The sequence below is a fragment of the Grampus griseus genome (assembly GCF_964374135.1).
Source record: "Grampus griseus genome assembly, chromosome: 7".
Lineage (NCBI taxonomy): Eukaryota > Metazoa > Chordata > Mammalia > Artiodactyla > Delphinidae > Grampus > Grampus griseus.
In genome coordinates, this window is record NC_139001.1 from 86,640,580 (window position 1) to 86,659,875 (window position 19,296).

At 34.0% G+C, this 19,296-nt stretch overlaps 1 protein-coding gene across 2 annotated transcripts in view; it reads right to left on the reverse strand.

Annotated features, from left to right (window-relative positions):
- Positions 1-6,355: 6,355 nt before the first annotated feature.
- The window catches only part of KYNU (kynureninase), a 90,611-nt gene continuing 77,670 nt past the window's right edge, over positions 6,356-19,296 (reverse strand). For both annotated transcript variants that reach the window (XM_082658332.1, XM_082658331.1), the window contains 4 exons: positions 16,495-16,547; positions 14,550-14,635; positions 8,754-8,984; positions 6,356-7,443 (listed from right to left, as the gene is read on the reverse strand). In XM_082658332.1, coding sequence (XP_082514458.1) covers positions 7,297-7,443; positions 8,754-8,984; positions 14,550-14,635; positions 16,495-16,547 — 517 coding nt within the window. In that variant the 3' untranslated portion in view covers positions 6,356-7,296. The remainder of the gene's footprint in view (positions 7,444-8,753; positions 8,985-14,549; positions 14,636-16,494; positions 16,548-19,296) is intronic.

The window sequence follows — 19,296 nt, forward strand, 5'->3', positions numbered from 1 at the left end:
GGAACAACTCACATCTTCATCAGTAGTAGAATGAATTATAATTCTAATTATACAATAGAATACTGAGCAGCAATGAAAGTGAATGGAAAGCTATGTGTAACACATGAATGAATCTCAAAAAGCAGGATGCTGAGCAAAAGAAGTAGAAGAATATATACAGTATGATTACATTTATATAAAGTTCACACACAGGCAAATTTAGCTAATATATTTTTATGGGTACATGCATAGTTATAAAATTTTAAAGAAAGTAAGGGAATGCTTAACACAAAATTTAGTTCGATGATTATCTCTGGGTTTGGGGGAGGAGGGGGTGCAAGTAGGAGAAAGCAAGTTTCTTTTTTTTTTTTAATTTTTATTTTACTTATTTTTTTATACAGCAGGTCCTTATTAGTCATCAATTTTATACACATAAGTGTATACATGTCAATCCCAATCGCCCAATTCATCACACCACCACCACCACCCCCCTGCCGCTTCCCCCCCTTGGTGTCCATATGTTTCTTCTCTACATCTGTGTCTCAATTTCTGCCCTGCAAACTGGTTCATCTGTACCATTTTTCTAGGTTTCACATATATGCGTTAATATACGATATCTGTTTTTCTCTTTCTGACTTGCTTCATTCTGTATGACAGTCTCTAGATCCATCCACATCTCTGCAAATGACCCAATTTCGTTCCTTTTTATGGCTGAGTATATTCCATTGTATATATGTACCACATCTTCTGTATCCATTCATCTGGCGATGGGCATTTAGGTTGTTTCCATTACCTGGCTATTGTAAATAGTGCTGCAATGAAAATTGGGGTACATGTGTCTTTTTGAATTATGGTTTTCTCTGGGTGTATGCCCAGTAGTGGGATTGCTGGATCATATAGTAATTCTATTTTTAGTTTATTAAGGAACCTCCACACTGTTCTCCATAGTGGCTGTATCAATTTACATTCCCACCAACAGTGCAAGAGGGTTCCCTTTTCTCCACACCCTCTACAGCATTTGTTGTTTGTAGATATTCTGATGATGCCATTCTGACTGGTGTGAGGTGATACCTCATTGTAGTTTTGATTTGCATTTCTCTAATAATTAGTGATGTTGAGCAGCTTTTCATGTGCTTCTTGGCCATCTGTATGTCTTCTTTGGAGAAATGTCTATTTAGGTCTTCTCCCCATTTTTGAACTGGGTTGTTTGTCTTTTTAATATTGAGTTGCATGAGCTGTTTATAAATTTTGGAGATGAATCCTTTGTCTGTTGATTCGTTTGCAAATATTTTCTCCCATTCTGAGGGTTGTCTTTTGGTCTTTTTTATGGTTTCCTTTTCTGTGCAAAAGGTTTTAAGTTTCATTAGGTCCCATTTTTTTGTTTTTATTTCCATTACTCTAGGAGGTGGATCAAAAATGATCTTGCTGTGATTTATGTCAAAGTGTTTTTCCTATGTTTTCCTCTAAGAGTTTTATACTGTCTGATCTTATATTTAGGTCTCTAATCCATTTTGAGTTTATTTTCTGTATGGTGTTAGGGAGTGTTCTAATTTCATTCTTTTACATGTAGCTGTCCAGTTTTCCCAGCACCACTTATTGAAGAGACTGTCTTTTCTCCATTGTATATCCTTGCCTCCTTTGTCATAGATTAGTTAACCATAGGTGTGTGGTTTTATCTTGGGGCTTTCTATCTTGTTCCATTGCTCTATGTTTCTGTTTTTGTGCCAGTACCATATTGTCTTGATTACTGTAGTATAGTCTGCAGTCAGGGAGTCTGATTCCTCCCACTCCGTTTTTTTCCCTCAAGACTGCTTTGGCTATTCAGGATCTTTTGGGTCTCCATACAAATTTTAAGATATTTTGTTCTAGTTCCATAAAAAATGCCATTGATAATTTGATAGGGATTGCATTGAATCTGTAGATTGCTTTGGGTAGTATAGTCATTTTCACAGTATTGATTCTTCCAATTCAAGAACATGGTATATCTCTCCATCTGTTGGTTTCATCTTTATTTTCTTTCATCAGTGTCTTATAGTTTTCTGCATACAGGTCTTTTGTCTCCCTAGGTAGATTTATTCCTAGGTATTTTATTCTTTTTGTTACAATGGTAAATGGGAGTGTTTCCTTTATTTCTCTTTCAGATATTTCATCATTAGTGTGTAGGAATGCAAGAGATTTCTGTGCATTAATTTTGTATCCTGCAACTTTACCAAATTCATTAATTAACTCTAGTAGTTTTCTGGTGGCATCTTTAGGATTCTCTATATATAGTATCATGTCATCTGCAAACAGTGACAGTTTTACTTCTTCTTTTCCAATTTGTATTCCTTTTATTTCTTTTTCTTCTCTGATTGCCATGGCTGGGATTTCCAAAACTATGTTGAGTAACAGTGGTGAGTGTGGACATCCTTGTCTTGTTCCTGATCTTAGAGGAAATGCTTTCAGTTTTTCACCATTGAGAATGATGTTTGCTGTGGGTGTGTCATATATGGCCTTTATTATGTTGAGGTAGTTTCCCTCTATGCCCCCTTTCTGGAGAATTTTTATCATAAATGGGTGTTGAATTTTGTCAAAAGCTTTTTCTGCATCTATTGAGATGATCATATGGTTTTTATTCTTCAATTTGTTAATATGGTTTATCACATTGACTGATTTACCTATATTGAAGAATCCTTGCATCCCTGGGATAAATCCCACTTGATCATGGTGTATGGTCCTTTTAATATGTTGTTGGATTCTGTTTGCTAGTATTTTGTTTAGGATTTTTGCATCTATATTCATTAGTGATATTGGTCTGTAATTTTCTTTCTTTGTAGTATCTTTGTCTGGTTTTGTTAGCATGGTGATGGTGGCCTCATACAATGAGTTTGGGAGTGTTCCTTCCTCTGAAATGTTCTGGAAGAGTTTGAGAAGGATGGGTGTTAGCTTTTCTCTAAATGTTTGATAGAATTCACCTGTGAAGCCATCTGGTTCTGGACTTTTATTTGTTGGAAGATTTTTAATCACAGTTTCAATTTCATTACTTGTGATTGGTCTGTTCATATTTTCTGTTTCTTCCTGGTTCAGTCTTGGAAGGTTATACCTTTCTAAGAATTTGTCCATTTCTTTCAGGTTGTCCATTTTATTGGCATAGAGTTGCTTGTAGTAGTCTCTTAGAATGCTTTGTATTTCTGCGGTGTCTGTTGTAACTTCTCCTTTTTCATTTCTAATTTTACTGACTTGAGTCCTCTCCTTCTTTTTCTTGATGAATCTGGCTAATGGTTTACCAATTTTGTTTATCTTCTCAAAGAACCAGCTTTTAATTTTATTGATCTTTGCTATTGTTTTGTTTGTTTCTATTTCATTTATTTCTGCTCTGATTTTTATGATTTCTTTCCTTCTGCTAACTTTGGGTTTTGTTTGTTCTTCTTTCTCTAGTTCTGTTAGGTGTAAGCTTAGATTGTTTGAGTTGTTTCTTGAGGTAGGCTTATATAGCTATAAACTTCCCTCTTAGAACTGCCTTTGCTACATCCCATAGGTTTTGGATCATCGTGTTTTCATTGTCATTTGTCTCTAGGTATTTTTTGATTTCCTCTTTGATTTCTTCAGTGATCTCTTGGTTATTTAGTTACGTGTTATTTAACCTCCATGTGTTTGTTTTTTATATGTTTTTTTTCCCTGTAATTCATTTCTAATCTCACAGTGTTGTGGTCAGAAAAGATGCTTGGTATGATTTCAATTTTCTTAAATTTACTGTGGCTTGGTTTGTGACCCAAGATGTGATCTATCCTGGAGAATGTTCCATGCGCACTTGAGAAGAAAGTGTAATCTGCTGTTTTTGGATGGAATGTCCTATAAATATCAATTAAATCTATCGGGTCTATTGTGTCATTTAAAGCTTGTGTTTCCTTATTAATTTTCTGTCTGGATGATCTGTCCATTGGTGTAAGTGAGGTGTTAAAGTCCCCCACTATTATTGTGTTACTGTTGATTTCCTCTTTTATAGCTGTTAGCAGTTGCCTTACGTATTGAGGTGCTCCTATGTTGGGTGCATATATATTTATAATTGTTATATCTTCTTCTTGGATTGATCCCTTGATCATTATGTAGTGTCCTTCCTTGTCTCTTGTAACATTCTTTATTTTAAAATCTATTTTATCTGATATGAGAATGGCTACTCCAGCTTTCTTTTGATTTCCATTTGCATGGAATATCTTTTTCCATCCCCTCACTTTCAGTGTGTATGTGTCCCTAGGTCTGAAGTGGGTCTCTTGTAGACAGCATATATATGTGTCTTTTTTTCGTATCCATTCAAGGAGCCTGTGTCATTTAGTAGGAGCATTTAATCCATTCACATTTAAGGTGATTATCGATAAGTATGTTCCTATTACCATTTTCTTAATTGTTTTGGGTTTGTTTTTGTAGGTCCTTTTCTTCTCTTGTGTTTCCCACTTAGAGAAGTTCCTTTAGCGTTTGTTGTAGAGCTGGTTTGGTGGTGCTGAATTCTCTTAGCTTTTGCTTGTCTGTAAAGCTTTTGATTTCTCCATTGATTTTGAATGAGATCCTTGCTGGGTAGAGTAATCTTGGTTGTAGGTTCTTCCCTTTCATCACTCTTAGTATATCATGCCTCTCCCTTCTGGCTTGTAGAGTTTCTGCTGAGAAATCAGCTGTTAACCTTATCGGAGTTCCCTTGTATGTTATTTGTCATTTTTCCCTTGCTGCTTTCAATAATTTTTCTTTGTCTTTAATTTTTGCCAGTTTGATTTACTATGTGTCTCGGCGTGTTTCTCTTTGGATTTATCCTGTATGGGACTCTGCCTTTCCTGGACCTGTGTGGCTATTTCCTTTCCCATGTTAGAGAAGTTTTTGACTATAATCTCTTCAAATATTTTCTCAGGTCCTTTCTCTCTCTCTTCTTCTGGGACCCCTATGATGTGAATGTTGTTTCGTTCAATGTTGTCCCAGCGGTCTCTTAGGCCCTCTTCATTTCTTTTCATCCTTTTTTCTTTATTGTGTTCCGCAGCAGTGAATTCCACCATTCTGTCTTCAAGGTCACTTATCCGTTCTTCTGCCTCAGTTATTCTGCTATTGATTCCTTCTAGTGTAGTTTTCATTTCAGTTATTGTATTGTTCATCTCTGTTTGTTTGTTCTTTAATTCTTCTAGGTCTTTGTTAAACATTTCTTGCATTTTCTCGATCTTTGCCTCTATTCTTTTTCTGAGGTCCTGGGTCATCTTCACTATCCTTATTCTGAATTCTTTTTCTGGAAGGTTGCCTATCTCCACTTCATTTAGTTGTTTTTCTGGCGTTTTATCTTGTTCCTTCATCTGGTACATAGCCCTCTGCCTTTTCATCCTGTCTACCTTTCTGTGAATCTGCTAGTATTGGAGGGTCTCCTGTAAAGGCGGGGGGTGGCTGTGGCTCACGGTGGGACAAGGACACTGGCAGCAGAAGTTCTGGCAAGTACTCCTTGGCATGAGCCCTCCCAGAGTCTGTGAGAAAGCGAGTTTTTAATGCTTTTTCTTCACCTGGGTGATGAGGACAGAGTGCTGATGATGCTTTGAATGGTTTATTTACATAATTTGATGTAATTTTAATGTGATTAACATCAAATATTTTAGAACTTTAACTGATAGGCACCTTCATATACCTTTCCTTACTCAACTATCTAGTTAATACCCTTAAGATTTTTCTCTCATAGTATCACCGTTTATCTTTAATAGAAGAACTTACAGTTTGTAAATATATATTTACTTGGATGTTTATAGGTTTACTCTCTGTTTCCCCACTAAGCTACCTGTTCCCTGAGAGCTGAAATTATGTCTTTTTTGTTTACCACTGTGATGTTCAAAAACAATTTCTTCTAGATGAAGTCATGTATGGTCAGATTTTAAGGTTTTGAGAATTTTTCCATCTATGAAAGATGAGTTTTGCCAAAAGTGGAGATGGGAAAGTTTTCTAAAGCAATTATGCAACCACTCAATTAAGTGAGATAACATGTAAATAGAATAGCACAATACATGGTACCTGGGAAGTACTCAATAAATATCAGTAGTTGCTGGTGTTGGTGTCAGAGCTCTGCAACTTTTTATTTAACTCTACCACTCAAAGTGGTTGGCTAAGCTAATACCGTCATAGTCACTCTTTCTTGCTGCTTATGTATACAAATGTAGAGTATTTTGCCAATTCATGAATAGTGGTTATGGCATCAACAGCTGAGAACTAGGGGAATTTTACAGGGCTGAATGTAACTGTTGTGTTTTCATAGTGATTAACAAAGGTCCATAGATTTGGGATAGAGGTTGAGTGATGAAGCACTTATTTCCTAACCTTAATCCTCAATCACAAGTATCTTAGAGTGATTTATTTCATTATTTTAGAAACATAGTAGCATCTGAAGTCTTTTATCAGGAGAAATTCCCATTAAACAAAACCAAGAGATTATGATAACATTAAATAAGGGGACATCCTTGAAAAATGGATTAGGACCCTAGAGTGAGTAAAGAAATCAATTTAATGAGCTTCAACCACCATTAGTTGTAATGAGATAAAATAATAAATATGAAAGCACAAGCAAATAATTTATGCAACTTTTGTTGTTGCTATATATACCATTTTTAAAACCAGATCTAGGATGATATCTACTCACTATGAAAATCATGGTAATGTCAGGGAAGATAACATGAAAGAATGGCCAATGGCAATTGTAAGAAGCTGTGGAATGAAAACTGAAAGACATTTCTTCTTTACCAGATGTTAACATACGATTAAAAAAATTGTGTATTAGAATCAATGAAATAAGGCTTGTACACAAATTAAACTCTGATATTAAATGTATTCCTTAGTGTGGATTGTGACCAAAATATTTGAAAGCCACTGCCCTAGAAAATGCATTTTCTGTTCCTCAGATTGGAGTTAGATGGAACATTGTAAAAAGCATACATATATCAGACTGTTCAACTACAGTGCCTATAAGAAACTCTTTGGTAAATTAAAATTAAAGTAATATTTCTAAAATTGACACAAAAATTTCCACGTACATTGTGAAGTTGTCAGTCAAATTATAAATTAAACCAACAAAACACATTTCATTAACAATGAAATATGACAGCTAATCAAGACTGTGTACATAATACTTGCACCAGTAAAGACTTTGATCCACCAAACACCAAGAAATTGGACAGCCATGCAGATATCTCAAGGCCACAGACCCTTAAAAAATTGTCTTGTTTTTCTGTAAAGTATACAATTCATTGCCAGTTATGTGTAATCAGTTTTGAAATAATTAAAACTTGAATAATAGTAATAAAATAACCACAGGCTTTCCATATTATTTGCTTAAGTTGCTATGGAAAACTCGGCTATTTTTGTTTCTGCAGAGTCAAGTGCAGAAATGAACAGATTGATAAATTTATAAACATCATGGAAAGAATTGTAGAGAGGAACTGGAGCCACTCGAATCCCATTTGGATCCCGTTTGTCACACTGTAGAGGAAACAAAAAGTAAAACCACAATAATGTTGGCATCATTCATATAATGGAAATCCACATTCAAGAGAAACTTACATAAAACATTCATACTGATTTCCCTAAAACTTAATATATAAGCAATTTTTTTCACTTTAAATAAAGCATAGTGTTTCTATGTTATTTGAAACTCCCCTCTTAATAATAATTAAAATATTAATGGGTTGGTACATGAATATCCTAAGTACTTTCCTGAAGTCCAGTCAGCAATGATCCTTTTTAAGCAACCAATGGATCGAGTATACAGTTTATCTGTGGAGAGACCCTGGAGAGACTGGAACCCTTGCACACATTTCAATGATTGAGAACCTCACTGAGATCTGGATAGTTTTAGTTATATTTCCATTAAATTCAGTAATCCCTAATCTCATGAATTGGGCTCAGATAATTCAGCATAGTCTGAAGATCACTATGACTATCTTTAAGAAACACGCCCTATGGGCTAGACAATATAATAAATGGTTTATGTGTGCTGGCACATTTTATTCCATAACAACTTTTGAGGTAAGTATTTTTGCAGCAAAAATACAGATGAAGGATCTGAAGTCAGTAGTTGTTTACTAACTTCCCCAGGAGCACATGGCTTGTAAATGGTAGAGTGTGATTTGAAATGCTGATATTCTGATTTGTGTCTTCAGACTCTGGGGATACCTCTCCTAAAGGTTTGGAAGACTGAGTGCAGCAGTTTCTAAATCTGGAAATAGATATGTTATCACCATTTTTCCTGAAATTACTCATTAAATACTTATTAGTTCTCTTCAAGAGACTAAGAGGGCTACTTAGGCCCAACAGTTAAAAAAAAATTCCATACAACATTAACACTCTTAAGATGTGTCTACATATCTTTCTTGACTGAAGTGAAAATGTTGAAAATAATTTAGTTCAATCAAACAACTAAGTAAGACTGATTTCCTTTTTCTCCCTCTACTATATTGTATGTTCTTTAATTCCACTTATTCAATAAATATATAATATATTAGGGTTTTCACTAAATTTTTTTCTGCCCAAACTATAATGAAAATAATGGATAAATTACATAAAACTCTTTCCTGCAACCAAAATTTGTGGTTTCTTCCCTTTTTTCAGAAATGACAGATCTCTGTGCCCTTCAGTTAGCACAGTGCTGAATACTTAGTTGGCATTTAACTTATCCTCACTGACTGATGTGAAATAACATGGAAAAATGAATAAACAAAAAAATCCAAATTTTGTCCTCAACATGCAACCCATAGAGAAAAACCTGGTAGCAAAGCAAGAGATATACGTACAACCACTCCTCTTTTTTCTAGTTCTTGGAAAATATATTTAATTGGAATAGAAAATGTTAGGGTTAGCTGGCAGCCGCGATCCTCTATACGGGATGGAGTAATTATGTTCACAACTGTTTTCTTGGTTTCTGCTTTATCCTGGCTGAAGTGATGCTTGATCATGTATTCCAGATAACCAGTTAGCAAAATAGATTTCCTCCTCAGTGCTTTCATAGTTGCTTGCCTAAAGATCTGCAGAATGAGAAGCAATCAGGTTCACGGTTTCTTGTTGATTTATAAAGAAGCAAAATTTAACTGTAAATCACACATAAAACAAGGGAAATGCCCACTTTTGACCTTTCCAATAAAACATCCATTTTAGATAATCTTTTTGTGAAAACATGTCCTCTTTTAAGTGCTTTGCCATTAAAAATTAAACACAAAGTGTCCATGACAGAAAAACTGTACAAATGTCATTTAAACAATACTTGCAAAAGCAGAAAAATATAAGTGAACATAATGTTCCTTCAGAGTTATTTTAAATTAGCTTCATATAATTAGTACAAGTAAAACATACCTTAATAAATGCATTTAACTGTTATAAATGTCAAAAATTTTCCTCCAAACATTTTATACAATCATAATCAAGATTTTTTTCTATTCCCATATAAAGTTTGTTTAATCCACAAAACGGTGCAATAAGAGCTAAACGCTTATGTGGAAGGCAATGTTACCAATATTATTTATATTCATTTTACCAATTCCTAAATCTCCTTCAGTTTAACAGCAAGAAAACAAGTAGTTAAATAGTGATGGCTAAGTTTGGTCAGAAAAGCAAATAATGTTAGATAATGCATGTATTATTACTGAAGCATTTGGTCTTTCTTTTTTTCTTCTTTCATCATTTTCTCCCCTGCTAAACTCTAACACTGGTGTGAAAATACTGCCAGTTGCTGCGTGAGGTGTCTTATATTAAGATGAGTGACAAAAGGGCACAAAATAACTGGTATTGGAACATTAGGGGTCAGACAGACATGCTTTTCTAGCTTATCTCTTAAGGTCAAATAGAGTTTAAAAATATATTCTACATATAAGAACTGAAATAACTGCAAACAGAGAATGATGCACTGGCAAGCCACTTAATGTCCCTATTCTGTATCATGTTATGCCACTGAGCAAACATAGGGTCATTTGGTGATATCTATACTTTATGAAGTCTATGAAAATAGTTTTTTCTCTATATACACATGGCATGTGTGGGCAGGCATTCTACTAGAACTCAACCATTCAGGCATAGATTTTCTTGACCTATTGCATGGAAGCTATGGATGTGGCTGAAGGAGAGGATGGGAGTTGTACGTAAGGTAATGTCTTGAAGGAAGAGAGGAAAATCAGAGGATAGAAACCTATCTGCCTCTCTTCCCAACCAGACCTCATGGACTGTGTCTGCAGCCTGGGAAGAGTTCAGCTGCAAATAGAAGCTGAGGTCTTTGAGGTCCATGTCAAAAGGCATCTGACATATTCAGTGCAAAAAAATGCTACTTTAGGCCAGTTACATGGACTTTGGTAAGAGGCATCTCTTCATTTCCTGTGTAAAAAAAATGTCCATAGATTTGGCACAATAAAGACTCAAGGGAACACCTCCAAGTTTTGGATCAAGAGAGCCTGATCCAAGAATCAACATTTGTACAGAGGGCAGGAGCAGGGACAGGTAAGGTGTAGCCCACCAGTGGTTTGGCTGTCAGGTTTGGAATTAAAAAAAAAAAATGTGACAGGAATCTTTACAAGCTTCTCTTTGGAGATTAATAATAATTTGAGGATATTTTAATTATTTAAATAATTCTAGTACACTTTCTGGATCTGCTTTGGGACCCATAAGATGCAGATGGGGACAATGTGTAAAGTAGTACTTTTAATGGTATTTCATTTGTATTCATAGGTTAGTAAGACTTTGGGGAATATTAAGTTTATAGGGGGGTTTTTTTAATGAAGTTTTTTGCTCTTGCAGATTTGATAACAAGCAACCAATTTTTTTTCATGACAAATGTGTCAATTTTAACATATCATGACTCTTTGTTAATAATAAAATAACTTTTAAATGTAAAACTAATTTCCACATTACAACCACAACAAGAGAAGCTGCATTCTGAGGCGGTCGTAAATTCTTCTCAGAGTGTAAAAGTCTCTACTGAGGCCTCAGATAAAAATATCAAGAGGGGATAATAGGAGTTAACAGTGAAGTAGAATAAATGTCCCTTTTTTTTTTTTTTTTTTGCTTCTCATTATTTTCATGCTTTCAGTGCTGTGGAATAATTTTTTTTTAAATTAGGAAAAATGAAAAGTGTAGTTTGAAAATATTCAGCTTATAACAGAATTCTTGGCAGAGTTTCCATTATTTGGGTGAGTTTTCTTGCTAACTAAAATAAATGCAAAGCTAGAAAAGTTAGTTATGTTTAAATAGGAAAAATAAGTATAGCATGATGTTTTCAATTCTTAAAATTGGCTCCCTAATAACTCTGAGGAAAGACAGAGTACATTTCTTCTGACTTGCCCTGTATTTTAATTGAATGCTCTAATTTTATATATTTAAGCTATTTAATTATATATTTATGTACTGAAAAAGTCTAAAATTGTCTATATGACCCTTCAAAATACAATATAAGTATTGTTTAATTTCAAGTTAGTAATTAGAAGGTTGAGGTGACCTCCAAAGTCCAAATCTGGTCCAAACATCTTCATTAAAAAATTGAGGCAAATGAATTCAAGAGTAGTTGTCACTTGTTGAAGGTCACACTTAGTGTCCCAGTGAGGGATAGAGTATTTGCCTCCTGCTTCCTACCTTATTGCTCTTTCTCTTGATCCACAATATTTTTTAAATTATTGTACAAAAGATTAAATAGGCAGCACTATGAAGAAACAGTTTGAAACTAATTATAAGGTGCTATTTTTCATGGTATCCATCAATCAATCAAATACACATTAATTGTGAACAAAGCTATAATTAATCTTTTTTAAAAATTCTGTGTATTGCAAATCCGAAATCATATCCATGTACATTGATTCTTAAGTATAGAATCTCTTCTTCGGTTGGCATTTGACTGTGTAAGAATATTTTTTGAAAGGGAAGTAGAGATAACAAAGAAAGGTAGCTTGATTCATGTATTTATTTCTTTCATTTACTCAAACTTCAGCTACGTGTCTCCTATATGTGTAACTTTTAAATAAATTAGGTAAGTACTGAATAGGTTAATTCACTGACACATGGCAAACTCAGAAACATCTAGAAGGTACAGTGTTTTAACAGTTAAGTAGAGAATGGGAAACAATGAAATGTATTATTTTGTAATTTCAGAATTTTGTAATTTATAATAGGAAGCAAGAATTTCGAAAACACCTTCTTTAACACAAGGTTTGATTACTTAAAGATAATTTTGGTTAGAACATAGCCTCGACAGTGAATGATATAATAAGATATCTCCAAGAGGATGCAGAGAAACACTTAAGTGATAAGAAGCTCCAGAGCAGTGTACATACCTCTTCTGTGGCATTTAGAGTCTTTTTCTCAGGTTTAAGTTTAGATATTAAAGGAGAAGATAAATCAGTCTTCAGATTCCAGCTGAGAATAGAAACCATGTCTAGGTGACTATAATACAGTGTGGAAGAAAACTATTGGTAGGGAAAATAGGAATAAGACTTCCTGTGGCAGAAGAGGTGAATACTGAAGAACAGTCAGTCCACTGCAGAGAATACCAAAGTGATAGTGTCTAAAAGACATTTTCTAGATACGGCTAGGAAGTCATTTGCAAAGATAAAATCAGAGGAAACTTTAAGTACTAGTTTTTCCTAAGGTATTCCTTGGTGCCTTGTTTTTTCTTACTATAATTCATCTTCTCCCTGATATAAACTTTCAAAATAAGCAAAACGTTATCTTCTTTTAAAATGTTTAACGGGGGACATCCCTGGTGCTCAGTGGTTAAGAATCCGCCCGCCAATGCAAGGGAAACGGGTTCGATCCCTGGTCCGGGAAGATCCCACATGCTGCAGAGCAGCTAAGCCTGTGTGCCACAACTACTGAGCCTGCGCTCTAGAGCCCACAAGCCACAACTACTGAGCCCTTGCGCCACAACTACTGAACCCATGCACTGCAACAACTGAGCCCGCATGCTGCGACTACTGAAGCCTGCATGCCTAGGGCCTGTGCTCCGCAACCAGGGAAGCCACCGCAATGAGAAGCCCGCGTGCTGCATCAAAGAGTAGCCCTGGCTCGCCGCAACTAGAGAAAAGTCGGTTCGCAGCAGCAAACACCCAATGCAGCCAAAAAAATAAAATAAAATAGAGTAGAATAAAATAAAATAAAAATGTTTAACGGAAGTGTTCCTCAGGTTGGATATTTTGAAAGCAAATCAAATATCATTATTTGATTTGCCGAGTAGATTTCATCACCCCCCTTAAAAAGATTTTTTAAAATATGTATCACTGCCTGTGAAATCTTGTTACTGGGTCTATTTCAACTTAAAAAAAAAAAAAAAAAAAAAACCTGCCCAAAAGTGAAAACAGCACAAGCTCCATCTAGTGGTCATACCGAGTATGTGCTCTTTAAATTGGGATGAAATGAAATGAGTTGATTACTACTATCTAGTGGTGAAGCTGTATAAAAACAGCGGAACTTGACGCTGCTGTCCAGTGGCCAAAATGAGAAGCTGCTGTGAATGTTCACATAATTCTAGAATTTTAAGTTTGGAAGAGATTTTGGAAGTCTTTATCCGGTCACTCATGCCAGAATACGCCACAGTAGAATTTCCTAAACCTAGATGATTTTAGGAGGCTTTCAATTTAAAAAAAAACAGAAAATCAAAATTTTATTTGAATATCTATATATTTAAAATCTCTATTGGAAACATATGTGTATTTACTTAAAATATATTTTACTTAAATGTATGTATATAAAATATATTGCCTTAATATATGTATTAATAGTATTATTATATAGATATAATTATTAACAATATATATTTACTTAGATAAATTTAGTCTTAATCGGAAATTAATGAATATCCAATATCCAAATAATTAGTTAGGAGACATATATATGCATTATATGTGCGTAAAAATGAATAGATATAGGTAAGTACCCTATTATTTAGGGTGAGACTAATTTTAAGTAGAAGCATGAATGGACTTAAAGAAAAATATTGAGCCAATAATAGTAGAAATTAAACATGGATATAATGTTATAGAAACCCCAGTGAGGAAAAAGAAAATCCGCCCTACCTCATGGGACAACCTTACTCATCTTTGGTTTACTCTGAGTATTCATACTCTCCCCAACCCCCTGAAGTCTTCCTATAGTTTTGTCACATGGCAGTTTGTCAGTTCATTGACTCACAGAACTAGAAGAAACAGAGTCCCCAGTAATCACAACATCGTCCAGCACACAATAATTTCTTAATAAGTAAGTGTTTGAATGAGTGAATTAATCAAGACTTAAATATTGCATGTTTGTTTTGTATAGAGAGAGACCAGTAGAAGATTAAATAACTTGTTCAGGTTCACACAAATTCTAAGTGGAACTAAAAATATGTCACCCCATGTAAGTTTCATTGAACATTTATTAAGTGTGCCAAGCCTTGGATCGGGGGCTGAATATATAAATAAAAAGTGACATTAGCACACAGTCACTGTCCTAATGGAGAACCCTGCCCTTCCTCCATTGTTTATGCACATTGCATATTAATCTAGCTGATTAGCAGATAAACAACATGTCTCAGGTAAAGAGAAAGGTAAAGATGTGGGAAGGCTGAAGCATAGATCACTTACCTCTAAACTAGCATGTAAGGAACAGACCAATAGAATGGGAGGATTTGAAATTCGGAATCCATTGACCCCAGGGATTAACTGCAGTTCTGAAAAATTAATATCGTGTCATTTTTATAGAATGTGCCTAAAAAGGTATCCTTTATGGATTTTTTTATGACAGTAAAGTAGAGAGGAAAAATATAAGACTTAAAAACTTTTCTTCCTGAGATTTCTGAGATATTTAAGAGAAACGCCATGGACCTAAAATACCGGCATATTTCTCCTTCACCTACAACTTCCATCTCCTCTGCCCCCACCTTCATAGCAGCCTACCAAAAATTAGAGCCCTTAGACACAAGACAAACATAATGTCATCTAGAAGATTTTCGGCACCCCATCCTCTGCCCTCTCATCCCCAGCCAGCATTCCTTGTTCTGCTCCATGCTTTGCCTTTCTATTATGAAACCAGGTCAACAAGGGGAAGATATCAATATTCGAATGATTTGTAATTGTAATGTCACCCAAAGGCAGAAATATAAATGAAATGACCTAGGAAGGTGACTTTTAACATTAGGATTACTAGGTCAAGTAACTTCTCTTGGGAAAGAAGAAAAAAAAAGGCTTTAAAAAAAATGATCTGCCTAAATATGATACATTAAAAAGGTAAATTAATATCAGACATTATCCTAATTATAATTAATTAGATTGAATAGTTGCAAGTTAAATCCAAGAGTTAAAACTGCTAGTTAGAGATAAAGTTAAAAACTAATACTAAGAGTGAGAGAATTTTCTGGGTCTTTAGAGATGCATCTAATTAAGGCTAGTCAAACTATATCCAGTGGGTCAAATCTGGCCCACCACTTGTTTTTGTAAATAAAGTTTTATTGGAACGTAGCCACATTCATTCATTTATGTATTTTTGTGGCTGCTTTAGCACCACAATGGCAGAGTTATGTATTTACCACAGAAAAAGCATAGCCCCAAAAACTTAGCATATCTCCAATCTGACCCTTCACAGAAAATTTTTGTCCACCCCTGATCTAATCCAGCTCCCTCATTTACAGATAAGAAAACCCACTACAAACAATTTAAATAACTGGCATAATAACAGTTCATTATTTCAGCAGCCAAGATAAAACACAGCTTTCCTGATATGACTGAAGAGCCCATCTTTATTCTTTGCATCTTGGTTGGTGCAAATGTGAATATATTTAAAATCCTATCTCAGGGTTGGAAGCAGTCTGAAGGATCAAATTTAAGTTTAATTCTCACATTTAGGAAGTTCTCTGTATCCCATGTGATGGAAGAATAAAGTCACTCAGGAAAAAGAAATAGTGCAATTTGATAACTCCCTGTTCATGGTGTACTTTCATTTCTACCCATTGGGGTTACTATTTGGTATGTGATGAAAGACACAAAAGAAGGAATATTTGGGAAAATAGAGGGATAAAAATGAACATTTATTAAATAGTATGCTACTTGGTTTATAGCTTAGAATGTGTCCTGCCCTCAAACGAAACCCTGAAATAGTTATTATTATTCACATTAGATATGTGAGGAAAAAACCCCAAAAATCCAAAATGATAATTATGTGCAACATCACAAAACTATTAAGCAGCAAAGTGGGTTTGATACCTAAGTCTCTCTGGGTCTGACTCCAAGCCAACAATTCCTTCCTGTTTTCCCTGCCTGATGTTTTAGGTACTCCATATTGATGAGATCTGAGTACTTTAGATTTCACTTTTACTTATTTCCCTACAAAAGGATAGGCTCAAAATCATGCTAAAATCTATGAACACTTAGTCTTACACTGAAGAAATGTCATTCCTTATTTTAAGAATTCTCAGTGGCATTTTCAAAGTGCACTCTCCATGAGGCATGTATATTACATATCATACAAAGACAGACGAAAATTGAAATAAAGTTAAGACAAAGTGACTTGTGAAGTAAAATTGAATACACTTACTGTTATCCATCTTAAATCTGGTGCTTAATTCATGGCCAAACCATCCCACTAACCTGAAACATAAATAATAACATTTGATATTTTGGTCTATAAAAATAGTCACAATTAATATAGGACTCTAGGGCCTGCATTTTAAAATCATTTGTGATACGAGTCATCAGATACTTAAGCATATAAATACTATATGATATCATAAGGGAATTAATATTTATAACCTTCTTGAGATTGAGTATAAAATCAATTTATTCTTATTAGTTGTATTACCTTTGCAAAGTTAAATCATCTGGAGACCTGTACTTAATGACCTTGTTCTTATTTAAAATTAAATAAAATGAGCAAAAATGTTGGTTATTTTAGATTTTAAAACAAAGGTGAAAAGAAAGCTCCAAAAAAATGTGATTAATACAATAATGTATTTTTCTTGCAGTAAGCTCTCTAAGGAGAAATGGCATAAAAATAACCTATATAATTTTTGAAAAATTTTAAATAATTTTCTAAAGAAATTGTTACTTTCAGATTTTAATAAGAATGTTAATTAGCCAGATATAAAATACAGTATATATAGGAAAAATCATATGTATGTGTGTATGCTTATTAGATAAAAAAAATACAAAATATCTAAAGAAAAATATAAAATTTGAGAAAGAGAAATACAATATTCCTGATAATCAATTCTTCCTAAATAAATTGCTAGTTTTAATACTGCCAAAATTAAAAATTCCAAGTATGTTGTTTTTGGATTTGGCAAAATGTTGTTAAGTTTATATAGAATATATGAGTGAAAATAATAAATTTTGAAATAGAAGAGTATAAAGGTGAATATGCTCTTTATTATACAGCATATTACGAAATTCGTTAAATGAATGAGCACAATACTATTAAAAGAAGCATCAGGGAGACAAATGGAACATGGCAGAAAATATAAAAAACAGTCCTCAGATCATACAACAATTTAATAAGTGATAATTGTAACATTCCAAAAAATGCAGAGATGAAGAACATATGTTCCTATATTTATATGATTCTTAAGAGTAAATTTTCTAACTATGAAAACCAAAGAAAATATAAAGGAACATATCTATATATTCAGACACATTTCAAATTCTGTATTACAAAGAAAAAACAAATGAAAAACCAAAAGAAAAACCAATGATGGGGAGAAGGAAGCTGTTTGCCACATTTAAAAGAGTTTTCACCAAGAGTTTTTTCATCAGAGAAAGGGCAGTGCCCCCAAAACCACACAGCCACGAAGAATGGACAAGGCATTTATAAAAGGAGAAATGCATATGCCCCATGAATTCTGGGGGGAAAAAAAACCCTCAATCTCAGTAATAATTAAAAATATGAAAAAACAAGAAGATCAGACCATGCTTCACATATCAAATTGGCAAAGTCATTTAAAATTTATATGTCTATTTGTATCAAGGATTTAGTAAAAAGGAAATAAGCTCTTTGTCTAATAATGAATATATAAGTAATAAAGCCTTTATGGAGTACAGTTTGAAAATATAAATTAAATATTGTATAGTTTTCTGTCCCAGTACTTTTACTTGTTCCAGTTTATCCAAAGGACTGTTCAGATTACACTATTTGTAGTACGCTAAGATGTGTGTGCTAGGACAGTGAACACAGTACTATTTACAGTGTCACAGCAACCCCAATATCTTGTAACAGAGAAACAATAAAATAAATTATACAACTTTTATATGATGGAATATTATGTAGCCATTATAAAAATCATATTTGAAAGAATGTATATTCAAAAAGAATAAAATGGAGATAACAATATTTAAACTATGTTTCCAATTTTAGGATAAAATATATTGCATGCATTTATATGTAATTATGGCCAAAATGTTAAAATTTTTAATTTTTTCTTTATTCACATCCAAGTCAAACTTAGACGAAATGGAGAAACGCCAAAGTTACTTTCATTAGTACTAAGATTTTACAGTTATAATAATTGAAAAAAGAGGTAGTAAATTGTCAATTTACTACCAATTATACAATTATACAATTTTGTATACAATTCCAATTCCAATTATACAATTCCAATTATAATACAATTCCAATTATAATACAATTCCAATTATACAATTTTGTAGCTGGTATGAACAAAAAGATAATTTAGTCTGGTAATCTGGTACAAAATTAATATGAGAACTAAATATCTGAAGTTTACAATTTCAACAAGCTGATATAATAATAAGAAATATTCCAGACCTACATAAAAAAGTTTAAATACTTCTGAATCTGAACAACAAGAGCAAAAAGACTTGAATAATTTTCAACATCAGGAAAAACAATAGGACTTCCCTGGTGGTGCATTCATTAAGAATCTGCCTGCCAATGCAAGGGACATGGGTTTGAGCCCTGGTCCAGGAAGATCCCATGTGCTGCGGAGCAACTAAGCCCATGTGCTACAACTATTGAGCCTGTGAGCCACAACCACTGAAGCCTGTGTGCCTAGAACCCGTGCTCCACAACAAGATAAGCCACTGCAATGAGAAGCCCACGCACCGCAAGAGAGTAGCCCCCCATCGCCCCCCAACTAGAGAAAGCCTTGTGCGCAGCAAAGAAGACCCAACACAGCCAAAAATAAACAAATAAAGAAATTTATTAAAAAAGAAAAAGTCAGTTCTCCTCAAATTGATGTATAAATTTATATAACCCCAGTAAAATATACAAACAGATTTTATTTTCATTTGGTACTTGCAAGCTGATGCTAATGCCATATGGAAAAACAAATAATATTAAAAAATCCCTAAAAAATAACAGCTATGACATTGACATAACAGCTAC